This window comes from Lasioglossum baleicum, chromosome 1, assembly GCF_051020765.1.
Source record: "Lasioglossum baleicum chromosome 1, iyLasBale1, whole genome shotgun sequence".
Taxonomy (NCBI): Eukaryota; Metazoa; Arthropoda; class Insecta; order Hymenoptera; family Halictidae; genus Lasioglossum; species Lasioglossum baleicum.
In genome coordinates this window covers 13,276,373-13,289,943 of record NC_134929.1, presented here as the reverse complement: position 1 = coordinate 13,289,943, position 13,571 = coordinate 13,276,373, and the positions used below count along the sequence as shown (strand labels likewise).

The following is a 13,571-nucleotide window of genomic DNA, read 5'->3' as shown; positions in this document are numbered from 1 at the left end:
GATCCACCCCTAATTATATTATATCGACCCCTAGTGGTCGATATCAACCACTTTGATGATCCCTGGTTTAATATATCATTTTCGAACTGAAATATTGTCTCATTAACACTGTTCTTTCTCGCGGGCTCGTTTCGCTATTTCTTCAATATGAAAAACGAGATGTTTCCAATTGCGACATTGCTGTCATTTCCATTAAGGAGTGGATTACTTGTACAATTATTAATAATGGCTTCATTTTTTAGACGATGCACAGTGGAGTCTTTGCCCCGAAAAGTTGGCCAAACCAATTTTAGCATTACTTTAAGATTTACATGCTTAGTTTAGCGAGTCACTGGATTCGTCTTGACGTCACCTACAACAATATATAATAAAAAATACATAGTGGCATTTAAAACATTCATATCGCGATAAGTGTACAATTCTTTTTGCGTATTTAAACAACATTAAATTTCCAACAACTTAGATATATTTACGCAATTAGGGATGAACAATTTCCCGTGAAAACGAATCAATAAGAAACGCAATAAAACTTTTTAGGACATATTTTTAGTCTTCGCTTGGCACAAGTGCACTGAATATGACTTGTTGCTTCTAATGCTCACGAGAAGTTTGTTTATAAACAGAAATAAAGCTCACAGCCGTCCTTTACTAACAAAATTAAATATGTTTACGACAGTCCCTTACTAACAAGTTTAAATATCAGTGTTTAGTGGCGCTTCAGAGTCGCCATTGGAGCGCGAAGGGTTAACCTTTGTGGAACGCTCGAGAAGCGTCGGAAAAGTGGAAAGGAGGTTGTGCGAGCAGGTGAAGGTCCGAACCGGGAAAATTGCGCGAGTTCCGCGCCTCCCTCTTTATCGGACCGTTTTCGCGGGCAGTCGCTCATGCGCCTGAGCAAGCATACAGTGCTGTGAATGGGACGACGACGCGACGCGACGCCGACGGCGACGACGCTCGACGTGCGAGCCGCGAGGGAAAGAGGACGAGCAGAGCGAAGTCAGTCTGGCCGCGCGCGCCCATGATCACTGTCGACCGGCGGTCTCACGTCGTCGTTCTTCTCGCGCCGGCGGGACGCGAGTTCAAATTTCAAACGTCCTCCGCTCGGACGATCATCTATCCGTCGGTTCCTCGCGTATTTATAGCGATCGGACCGCTCGAAATCCCGCGAAACGCGTTCGAAACTGCAAAACCTCTTTTCTCATTTTTCCGCTCGCAGGATTTTTCAGATTTTCGCTGAAGAGAGTTTTGCTAGCGCGAGAGATGGTACGCGAAACTAGAAGAGCCTGAACCTAGGAGAGAAATAGTCGCAGGTTTCCGTTCCTCCGATTCCGCGTGCCGATTGCGAGAGCTGCATTCTTGCACGCTCCCGCGTGGACCAACCTCGCGAATTTCAATTGCGAGATTCTAGCTGCCGGAATGCTTTAATTTCTTCCGCGACGGTGTTATCGCGATCAGAACGCCGACGCCGACGCCGACACCGGCAATTTGCACGTTTTCGACGGCGTCCAGCGTCTGAATGAAACTGCGGCTGGCAGTTAAAACGCTGCGGTTCGAGAGCTCCTGAATACGGCCCACTCTCCGGAGCGTTGTTAAACGGAAACAGGACGATCAAGGTAAGCGATACCAATGACTCGGAAACCACACGCCGGCGAAACAGAAGCAGTTGTTACGCTACAGGCCGCAACTTCCGCCATTTGACTCATTTGTCACCGAAACATCTTCGAAATCTTCGATGACGAGGCACGGCCACTTCTTGAAACACGCTCAAGGTGAAGCTTCTTGGAAAAATATCATTTCTTAACGCCCGTCTGTTCTTTGTTTCTGTATTCTTAATCTGTCAATTGGCGTCACGTCAACGCAATATTAGTGAGAAATGAATATAGCAAGAACATGAATAATGGACTATGTAAATTTCTCCTTTCAAGATGAGATAAGTTTAAATGAGATTATTCATGTTGCATGCAATTTCAAAGAATAGAATCTTCCTTACGTCTTAATAAAGTAATGAACCGAGACATAAACTCCTATTTGGTTGTTCTGTTCTACAATGAATGCGAAACATAAACTCCTATTTGGTTTTTTGTGTTCTACAATGAATGCAAACTATTTTTATTTTCCACAAAGTTCCGCAGTCAAGAAATAATATTCGCGTACTATAGTATATTTTGTTCTTGCCATAATATATTATAAAATTGCCAACATATAAATTAGTAACATTGCTCTTTAAATACTACCAATTTTTCTGAGCTGTACGACGGAAACGTTCTAGAAACAATACAATTTTTCTATTTGTTCACAAAGTAACAAATCTCGAAAGTCTGAACTCCTGCATCTTCGATTAAAAAAATGGAACAGCCTTGGACTTCATCTCGAACGATTGACCGAATGATTTGTCAAGACCATTTTTCTTAGACACACTTTCTCGATCCTTATCTCCAGGGTTAGTCTAGATCGTCGAACGTATGGGATCGGAACATTCGAAACGTGCGCGATCCACGAGTGCGATCTCGAGTTCTAGATCGGCTGAAAGTGACTCGGCGCGATCATGGGGGCCGACTTTCGAAAAAGGTGATCTTGAATCTATGTCACATGGTGTTACATAGAGGATTTTAGGCACGCCTCGACTCGAAGGTTGCGTCAACAGTAGGCACGGACCTCGGGCTATGCGTTTCTATTCGCCGAACATTTTCTAATTAGTCGCCGCGCCGAATGGATAATGGATGATCGACATAATAGTTCGATAAGTCAGGCAAGAGTCGTTCGCCGAATAATTTATGAGATTTTCGCGCCAGCTCGCTGGAGTATTGGTCATTATCTGTTGAATATCTTCGTGGGAGTAGAAGCATTTACTTTCAACTGCCATCCAACATTTTTCATGGTTTTAGTAAAGGAACATCTGAAGAAACTGTAATGCGTACATGTACACGTGTGTTAATATTTATTATGTCTTTCATGGTGACATTATTAAAATCAGCGTCTCTTTATAATGGATAGTATCCAGATAACATTTTCTTCAGTTGCTCATTATGTCGGAATGGGAAGCATACGACATCAAAATTTTACTTTTCAATTTTTATTGACATATGTCTTTAAATAAAGAATAAATTAGATAAATGCTTGGGTATCTGGAAAAAGAGTCTATGTCAGGTTTTTTAAATTTTATAGGGGAACAATTAGAAACGTATTTTGTTTCCACATTTAGTAAAACAAACCGTAAAAATGTGTTTCAGCTTTCAGTCTTTTACCAATGTAAGAAGGGCCTATGTCATTTTCAGCTGGTTTTTATTATCGCAATTCACGTTTGAGCTCGAAACCTTCTTTCCAGGCCCTTCTTTCAGACACTCATTCAAATATTTAAGAAGTAAAGGAAGAAATCAAAAGCAAGTGGTTGGTCCGTTCATCTAATTCTATTCGCTATTGATTGTAACAGAAAACCTAAATTCCGACGGTGTTAATTCAATCGGCGGCGCCATAACGTGTCACCGATCTCCTAGGAATCGCAATAACGGCAGTGCGCGCTCTATTTTCGTGTTTATCGGACCGGCGGCGGTTTATTTTCGTAGAGAGGCTGGACGACAGTCCAGAGACTAGCTCCCGGGCGTTGTTTGTTTCTATTCCGCGTGTGGCGATGCCCGTCGAGCACGGTCTCGGCGTTTCGAAAGCCGCTCTTCGGCTCTGTGGATCCTCGAGAAGTGTCTCGTTCTTTTTCATCTGCCGGCCGAGTATCTTTCTATGTCCTGAGCGCGATCGTTCCGCGCTTTTGTTTCTCGCGGTTTCATTTCGCGCGAACACGGTTATCTTCGTTTTCCGTGGTAATATGGACTCATCAAGGCGGAAGGACCTCGCCCTCGGGTAACTAGGCTGAAACTTCTCGCGTTTACGTCCCCGACGCAATATCCTAGTGCTACCATACTCTGCTAACGGTCTTCTAACGCGAGTTTAACGCTCTGGTTTCCGGGGTTTCGAATGAAATCGCGACTATCCAGTCGCCGCACCGCGCGCCACACCGCGCCATCCTCAAACGAGGAACCAAGCGACAATCTTCAGAATCGAGACACACCCCTTGTGTCTCTTATTGCAGTGCTCCTCAACCTTTCTATCGCCGCGAACCGGTCAACGTTTGATAATTTTACCGCGGCCCGCTGAGGGGGGGACGTTGATTGTTTATATTTAGATTGTTTTGATTTAATAATTTTAATTTAATTGTATTTAATGTTCCTTGGGCAGCCCGGTACCATTTGGGGGTTGGGGACCACTATCTTATTGGACCCAACCAGGAGCACAATTTCAAAATACCTCTGTTCTTTTTACCGATTGTGACTCGGAAAATGGAAAAGCTGCGCTGGCGCAGGGGGACAATTTCAAAATCAAGACACACTCCTCGCGGTTCTTCCCCGACAATGGGAAAGCTGATTATTTCAATTAACCGAAGTGACGAGGCGGAACTGCGTGTCCAGAGACAAAATTACCCGTGTCCAGTTTACGAAAACAATCTTTCTCCACTCGTAAATGTCATCGTGAGTATCTCGAAGTCGGTTAATGTGTTCCCGAACCAGTCAGCGTCGAGAGAGAAAGAGAGAGACACCGGCCGAAGCGGGTCTTTCTGCTTGTCTGACACCTTTCCCGATAAAATTTAATCGCGTCGGTCGATCGCGCGCCAGTGACAGGTGCCGCTCGACGAATCCGGGATTTTCGGTCCTGGACGAACCACGACGGGGGACCCGAGGACAGGGTCCTACGATCTGGCCCGCTACAGAGACCCTAGCGTGATTTATCAGGCCGAGTTTGGACGGCACGTGGCCACAGTTGCGCCAAACCACTCATTCACAACCGGCCCGCAACTCGGATAGAGACCTTTCCTCGTGTCCCTGATCTGCATCTCTCTTCTACACTTTTTCTTTATTTTCCTGGCCCACCATCGTACACCTTGCCTCTCTATTTCGTGGTGCAGCTGTCAAACTTCCACAGTCAATTATGTCCGAATCTTAAGTGACATTCTACCGACTCATTTAAATATACAAAAAAGTGAACAGGAAAAACGTGTAGCTGCTTCATTTACTTCAACGCTGTGTTAATAATGAAGAACATACACATAGAAATGTTTCTCTTTATTCGCACACATGGACGCGGTGATTTACAGCTACAATGTTTTGCGATATGAATTTCGGTAAAATCGATCCAAGAATCGTTTATAAACCGAAATTGATATTATAACCATTCTTTTTCAACCACTAAGATCACTTCTAAGACGCAAGTAAAACTCAGCTAGTTTTCGACTCTTCGAATGAAATGTTATCTTGGATACTATGTTAGAAATGTTGTACAAATCATTCAGTTTCCAGAGTTGTAAGCACGATTCGAAATAAAGTAGATTGTCTGCGATTTTCTATTGTAAAACAGCGATTTTATTCCAGCCTTGCGTTTGACCTACTTCAGAGAGTCGGAGAACTTTTCGGAGTTTTCAGGGAAAACGGACGACCATGCACGGACAGAGGCGATTACGATCTCTTCCGGCAACTTGCTTGGTGCTTACAGCGACTATCACATTTTATCACATACTTCCTGACCAACAATTAAACGTAGACATTTCTACATGATTTCTGCTTGCTCTTATTCTATTATCTTTCGCTTTGATACTGTCCCCTTAATTTTAATACAAGTCTTGATGAAGTCTCGCAAACTCAGGCAAGTAACAACTGTTCTTCATGATCGAACATGAATGAAACGAGTACAAGCAATTGTGCTCATCAGACATGATTCAGACAAGCAAACGCATATCTGTTTTCCACGATCAGATACGAAAGATGACGCCGGAGACATGAAATATAGCAACACTGTACCGACAACCAAGATAACGTAATGAAGAGGGCATTTCCACTTCACGATTCAAAAATATCGGCTCTGTTTCGCCTGCTTTTAATAGTTGCGGTTCCTAGAATATTCTTATCAAATTGTGGAGAGAGAGAAATTCTGCACGAGGCTGCAGCTAGGACAATAAAAAGCAAACTATGCAATTTCCGTCTGTAGATGATTCCTTTTATGACTGTACTATCTAGGACAGCTCTGCAGCTACCGTAATATACAGAAAATTAATAGTGAATTTTATTTTCGAGCCACCAACCGTAAAAAGTGATATTTCTTCAGATTTTACGCAACCTTTATGAACTCACAGCAGAATAATAAATATATTCAGAGCAATTTCCAACACAATCATCTGAACAAGATCTAAATGCCTTTCTGTTTAATGAACGCATCAGTTTTCTGTCCGCCTGGAGTTCGTAATAACTAGACAGCGGATTTTGTACATTTATGCCAAAAATGAGTAAGTGTAATTTGAAATAGTAGATACATACATTAGAAGTATTTAAGAATGCTGTTATATTATCTTCAACCTACAACATATTATACGAAAGAAAATAAATTTCTATTTCACTCCAGTTTGTTGCAATTCAGGTAAAAAATGTTTATTTTGCATAAAGATCCGCTGTGTAGTAATAACTTTACATGTATTCAGCAAATGTTAACCGAGTCATCGGAATTAAATCTAAAACCCATCAAACTGAGAAGTATGGTGCTTCCAGCGCTGACAATAGCCTTTCCTTTTAATCAAGGTATAACTTTCCGGCTCTCCCGGGGTTCGTAATACCATTTTCGCCGAAGGACCGCCGATCTGCGAGCGACAGAAGGAATTTAGGAAACGGCGCTGTGCTCGTAAATCCAAGGGGGAAAAAGGCACAGACGGACCATTCGACCTCCTCCATATTTCGCATGGGGCACGCCGTCACTTAACCACGACCCACTCGCGAATATACGCGTTGTTGTCCAATAGTATTCGCAGAAGCTGCGCGCCATTCGTTCCCATAAGAAATTGTTATGAAAAAGGAGCCGACAAAAGGGACTGCCTTATTCCGCTCGATGGACCTTATCAGATTCCATCGGGTTGCAACATGACAAGGTCTCTGACATGTGCAGGCTACTCCGGCAACCTTACGGCCGATCCTTTCTCATACGGTATATCTTTTCTCCTTTCGTCCTGGAACGTCTTCTGTCTCCTCTCTATCCCCGGGGTAACGGCTTTCTTCTTACTAATCAGTGAAACGAGAGATAAAAACGCGCGTCAACCTCTTCTTTTTACTGCTCAAAATAATTTCGCCGGTCAACTGCACGGTCTCAGGACCGTGGAGGCAAGAACCTCGTCTCCCGCGGGGTGGTCTTAGTCAGAACTGCAAAGGGATGGAGAGGATTCTGCACCACGAAATACGTCGAAAAGATTCGACGTTTTACTGCCCTACGAAGCTACGTTTCGTGGAAATGTGGATTCAAAGATGTGTCGAGTTTCTGAGGCATAACCTTTCCAATTTTCTAGTATCAATGGAATTTTATATGGTGCCTCCGGGTTTAATCTGTAGAGTATAATATTCTTCCATCGAAGACTTTCATTTTATACACAACCAGAGAGTAACAGTAATTGATTTTCCACAAAATCGAGTGCACGGGTAATTTAAGCTTGGAGCGGGATTCGTAATCCCTCCTAATCAACTCATGTCGCTCTTACGTCATCGTCCTGTAATTACGCTGGCAGCAACAAGCGCGTCTGAGGTAATCAATGGCGGGAGACGTTTCTGCTGCGAGGGATCATCGAATCATTTTATGGAAACGACACGGAAGCAACGTGAACGCTGTTCCATATACAATATCCACTCCAGATTGCTCGCAGGACATCGAGGTTTTTCCTTGCGCGCGCGCAGCTCGCTTTCGAGAAACTTCTAAATATAGTCAGCGGTATGTACAACGTGTTCCACATATGTAATAGCGATCACGTTTGTTTGCGTGGACGCGTAGAAGGCGCATTGGCGCGGGACACCATGGCGAATTGTAACGCGCTCCCGGCGAATATATACCCAAGGCGAGGCAACCGTCGCGTCGCCGCTGTTCCCAAGGAAATAGTCATAAAAACTGTGCAACCAGCTACCATTACTTTCTCTTGCGACCTGGACGGGACTCTGACAGGCCCAGGCATGATTTCGAAAACGCCTTTCCTCGAACTTTTCATCGGCGAAATGAGAATCCGCCGGCCGTGACCTTCGCGGTGGGTTTTAGGGCCGGCGAATTGGGCCAGCATGATTCATTCGTGATTACCCAGTTGCATAATTACATTAGTACAAAGTGAGGAATTCTTGCTTTAAGGAAAGGAGGAAATCCCATACTTTCAACTTTCGCAAGAAACCGAATACATATTCAAACGAATTGTTCAACCATCAACACCCTAAATAAATTCCTGCTCCAAGTCGTTGTTTAGAAAGATCAAAGAAAATTTGTGTATAGCAACAACAACGACCGAGTGGACGTACTTATTGCATCAACTTCGTCGCAACGAACCTAACAAATTCAAACCAACTGTTCAACCATCAACACCCTAAATAAATTCCTGCTCCAAGTCGTTGTTTAGAATGATCAAAGAAACCTCTGCATTCTAGCAACAACAACGATCGAGTAGACATACTTATCGCATCAACTTCGCCGCAAGGAACCTAACAAATTCGAAGCAATTATTCAACTATCAACACCTTAAATAAATTCCTGCTCCAAGTCGTTGTTTAGAAAGATCAAAGAAAATTTGTGTATAGCAACAACAACGACCGAGTGGACATACTTATCGCATCAACTTCGTCGCAAGGAACCTAACAAATTCAAACCAACTGTTCAACCATCAACACCCTAAATAAATTCCTGCTCCAAGTCGTTGTTTAGAAAGATCAAAGAAAATTTGTGTATAGCAACAACAACGACCGAGTGGACATACTTATCGCATCAACTTCGTCGCAAGAAACCTAACAAATTTAAACCAACTGTTCAACCATCAACACCCTAAATAAATTCCTGCTCCAAGTCGTTGTTTAGAGAGATCAAAGAAACCTCTGCAGTCTAGCAACAACAACGACATCGCCTCATCTTCATCGATTAGGACGACGCAGGAGGGTTTTCCACGGAGATTCCCCGAACCTTATCGACACTGTGGGACCACCTTTCCCCGAACAATTGTCGAAAAATCAACCTCCCTAACGGGCCAGCGCGGAGTCATGCTGAACACAGAGGCCGCATAATTCTGATCGTATCGTCGGACACGTCGCGTCGGGAACGAAGCGATTACACGATAGAACGCGCGTTAGGAGGAATATTTATATACCGTGGCACGATAAGGGCGGGAAATTTATCCGGAGCAAACGGAAATACGCGACGTGAATACCGGAAACGGTACAAGCAACCCGACGGGACGCGTTCCCATCCCTTGCACCTGTCACTCGCTAAATGGTTACGATCATCCGTGGTACGGTGATGCGAACGACACGGGTGGCCCAACGCATCGATTTACCAACAGGAAAACAATGGAAAATGCCGTTTTACATTCTGGTCAGTGATGGTTACAGTGCGCTTTTTTAAAAAACATTATTGAAGGTATTACAAAGGCGCGATCGCTCCAAAAGGTAACAAGTTTGACAGCTCGTGCTGTTTTTACAAATGCATACATTTTCATAAGATTACAGAATAATGTACGATCACAAGAAGTACAACGGGAGTAATATTGTTATCTTTACTGTTGATGAGTAAAAACAATGCTCGCGATCTACCTAGTACTTACGTTTCTCGCAAGTCACCCTCGTCAGTAACTGACGTCGGAAACGCATAGATAATCGACATTTGTACTTACAACCAGCGTGACCCGTATAAACAGGTCTCTGCGATACTTTCTTTTCCGGAATATAAAAAGAGGCACCGAAGCGCGAGAGGAATAAAAGGCCGGACTCATTACGGATGCGCTAATGGCGCAGCTTTTAGTGATCCTCATCGGCTGGAAGTCGCGAGGAGATCGTCGATTGTTCACGGCGCCATAAATCTGTTTCAGACGCTTAATATCCTCCAGTTTATAGCCCGAATCTCGATGCGCCTTTCACGATCGCCCGCCGACCAAAGAGAAAGAACGTCTGTATTTAACCGCTATTATATAAAAAGAAAAGACTGACGCCCGCTGGAAGAAATGAGTTTGGCCCATGTCCGATTCCCTTGACGATTAAAACGTATCGAGCCGGTTTAATGCGACCACGGAACTCTCCGAAAGTTTCGCTGAAATTGATAAAGAAGTTCCCTGATTGGTAGCGCCAGCACGATTTGACTTTGTGCAATCGAGAAACGAGCGAGAAGTCGTTGCTAATTAGGATCGAGCAGAGTGACACGCACGAGAGATGTGGCGTCGACCGAGACCTGGAGAGCAGATTTGCAAAATACATGAAGATTACCCGTGATCAATTTACACACGTTGTTTACTCGTTTGGTATCGTGTAGAACGTTTTTACTGGCTCTTAAAATCATGCGTTTCGAGAAAGTAAAGGGTTATAACTTTCAACGGAAAGATTTAGCGATTTGTAAATTGCGCAGAAAGTTTTTATGGTTTCGAGTTGTGAATAATGTGACGATGATATAAAATTAAGCTCTGGTATTGGATTCCATGGATGTTTGCTAAGATTATGGCAGTGGCAAAAGGGTGAATAAAAACGCAGATATGCGACAGATGTTCTTTACGCGTCCCTAAAGCACGTTTCGAACACCAAGTGCAATATAATTGGATATAGTTTGCTTGTTACTTTTTGTACATTAATTTTTCGTAGTTTTTGGTGTGCTTCGAGAATATAGAAATTTTTAGAAATCACCAGCAAAAAATTGCAAGAAGCCGACTCTTTCTATTGTAATTTAAAAAAAAGTATAATACCTTGAAAATAATTCCTTTAAATAGTTATAGAAAAAAATAGTCATATGACGCATTGAATGCGTTTTCCTGGAAACCATGCTTCTCAAATTGACTGCGACATCTCATTAGTAGTGCATCATTCTTCCAACATTATACGGTATAAAGTAGACAATCCTTTATCTTGTGAGCTAGGTAGAATGACGTCAATATCAACAATATTTTCTTACTAAATTACCAGAAAAATGATGAAATTTAATAAATTTCTGCTTTATGCAACTGACGTTTTGTTAAGCAAATGTTTTGTTTCATTCTAGTTCACAAGATGATGACGTTCATCCAGATTAAGATCACTTTCGACATTTCTTTTAGATTTGCGCAACCTAGATCCATTAAAAATCCATTAAAAACGACGTGCTCCAGAACACGTAATAATTTATTCAATAAATACCCTTGACCTATAATAACCTAAGCATTGTTTGTCTCATGAATCGTGTAAAATCGTCGACATTAAGTGAGAATGTCGCCTCGGGCGAGTCGTTCCGCGCGTCAAGAATGGTTGCGCAAGCGGCCCGCTGACTAATTAGCGAAAGTCGGCTCGCCTAATTTGATCACGGGGATCGAGGCGATCGACGTTCGATAAGAGTTACGAATGTTTGCTCGGCGTCGACTCAACGGGATCGCGCACCGTCGAATTTCGAGCGTGCCACGCGCGCAAAACCAATCGGACTGGCACGGCGCGGCACGGCGAATGATTAATCGGCCGGGTCCGGGGCTGCGTTAGGTTCGCGGGGCGGCTCGCGTTTCACAATTAACATGTAAATCGAGGATGAGAAGCGCTCCGGCCCCGGAGAAAGGTGGTCGACGTCAATTTCGTGCCCGCGATCTCTTTTCGAGCCGCTTAAAAAATGGCGGACAATGTTATCTCGCCCCGGAGATAAATCTCTCGATAGGGGAACTCGATGGTGCGGCGCGGCGATTTTTATCTGGTTAATTATTGCCACGAACAGAGAGGTGCGACATGGTTGATGGCGCGGATACGCGTTACGATGGAGAACATCGATCGCGACGATCTCGCACGGAATAATTCGTTCATTCAGGGCAGAGTAGTCACAGAACTTAAAGTCATGATTGATCAGGAGGAAAAGTGATTTCTGACAATACTTTTTCTCGGAAACTGTAAGGGTTTATTCAAAAAGACTTGTTTTTAACCCTCCGATAGCGGTGCCCGAGTATTTTGACCCGTAGTATCAACATCGTTAAAATGAATGTTGCGAAAGGTACTTTTAAAGATATACTTCAAAAATAAATCCGTACGTCAAGCATCAGCAATTGTACAGTTACGAAAATGGTCCACCTTCCAAGGGTTAATCAAAATTCTTATACAAAAACAAGCGGCTTTATTGTTAAAATCACAACATTACTTTAAAACGTCGTACATTTTGTCACAAATTAATGTTCGTTCAAGGACTAGATAATATCTGTGGTTGCAAGGAAAAATGCACTAATTGAGCTTTACAGTATAGGATTTAAGTAATGCAATTTAACCGATGTCCTATGTCAAAGCATTGGTGATAAAAACTTCAAAAAACTTTGAAAAAGTATGTGACATGCGGCGTTCTTTTTTGGCCGGACCTCTGGAAGGAAAGCCATAACTTCGCGCGCGCATACTTGGCGAATATTAAAAAAGAAAAGAAATTATGAGGTGCTCTCTCGAAGATTTTCCTTTTTAAATGCGAAAACATTTTTGGCCTTCTGATTGGAGCGAATGCGAATGCTCGAGTGTGTCGAAATGCTGACGACGACGTTTTCCACGAAACGAGTACGAGCGGCAACGCAACACGACACGATCGGAAGATTACGTTTTTCCTTTCGCGTAGTCGAGAATTTTTCCACGGAAAAACGCAGCGATAAAAGTACGCGCCGGTGACGCAGGAAGTCTAATTATATTCCATTCTCTCATCTGCGGTCGAGTGTTCATTGCGAGACAGCTCGCCTATTATTAATAGTGCTCTATTTTAATAATTCGTCAAAAAAGACGAGGTCAACCGACGGCCAGGACGCCGCGCCGCGCCGGACGCAATACTGTTCGCCGCTAATTACGAAACGGGACAGGTTACGTTACTTAGACCGATCACCGAGGAGAGATATCTCGAGGAGACCGCCACGGGCGGAAAAGAAGAAAGGAGCAGCAGCGTTGACTCATCGTCGTTGATTAATAACACCGGCGCGAACGATACCGAGCATGGATAAATGATTATTTTCCTACGATACGCTCGTGGGAAAACGTCGGATCCGTCGGGAATACGGGACACGCTCGTGAAACATCGCTGCGATACGCAGTATATTTGCTCGCAAGCTTATGCATATGCATGGGCCTCATCGCCACGGTTTCATAGTGAGCTTGGTATGTACATACGCCGTAAGGATCGAATGGATCATTTCGATTTTGGACGTGTATCTTTCTTGTGGATGCTGTTTATCGAGAAAGCTGTTTATCGGATGCTGTTTATCGAGAAATCTAAAACAGGAGCAGTCTAGTTTTTATTCACTCAGTTCTCCTCAAAATAGCATACGCGACAAGTACAAACGGTGTACCGAAACGGTGAACCGAAATAAAATTCGAAATATGTAAATACATATATGTATAGTCATTGGAAAGTCACTAGAAAATTAAGAACACGACAAAGAAGCTCTAATCACTGTAACCGTAAAATAAAACGCGGTGCAAAAGATTGACGCACAAGTAGATATTTCATACGAGTTTGCTGCTTTGATTACGGAACCCCTTGTGCACCTCTACGTCCTCGACTGGAATTTCGAAGCGTAGCAT

The 13,571-nt window shown here is 43.3% G+C and overlaps 1 protein-coding gene across 3 annotated transcripts in view; it reads left to right on the top strand.

The window, feature by feature from the left end:
• Positions 1-895: 895 nt before the first annotated feature.
• LOC143214056 (guanylate cyclase 32E) overlaps positions 896-13,571 on the top strand; it is a 32,231-nt gene continuing 19,555 nt past the window's right edge. For 2 of the 3 annotated variants that reach the window (XM_076434619.1, XM_076434610.1), the window contains exon 1: positions 1,639-13,145. In XM_076434619.1, the coding sequence (XP_076290734.1) occupies positions 13,101-13,145 (45 nt within the window). In that variant the 5' untranslated portion in view covers positions 1,639-13,100. Of the gene's footprint in view, positions 1,611-1,638; positions 13,146-13,571 lie in introns of those variants that run through there. The other variant, XM_076434628.1, reaches the window with a different exon arrangement.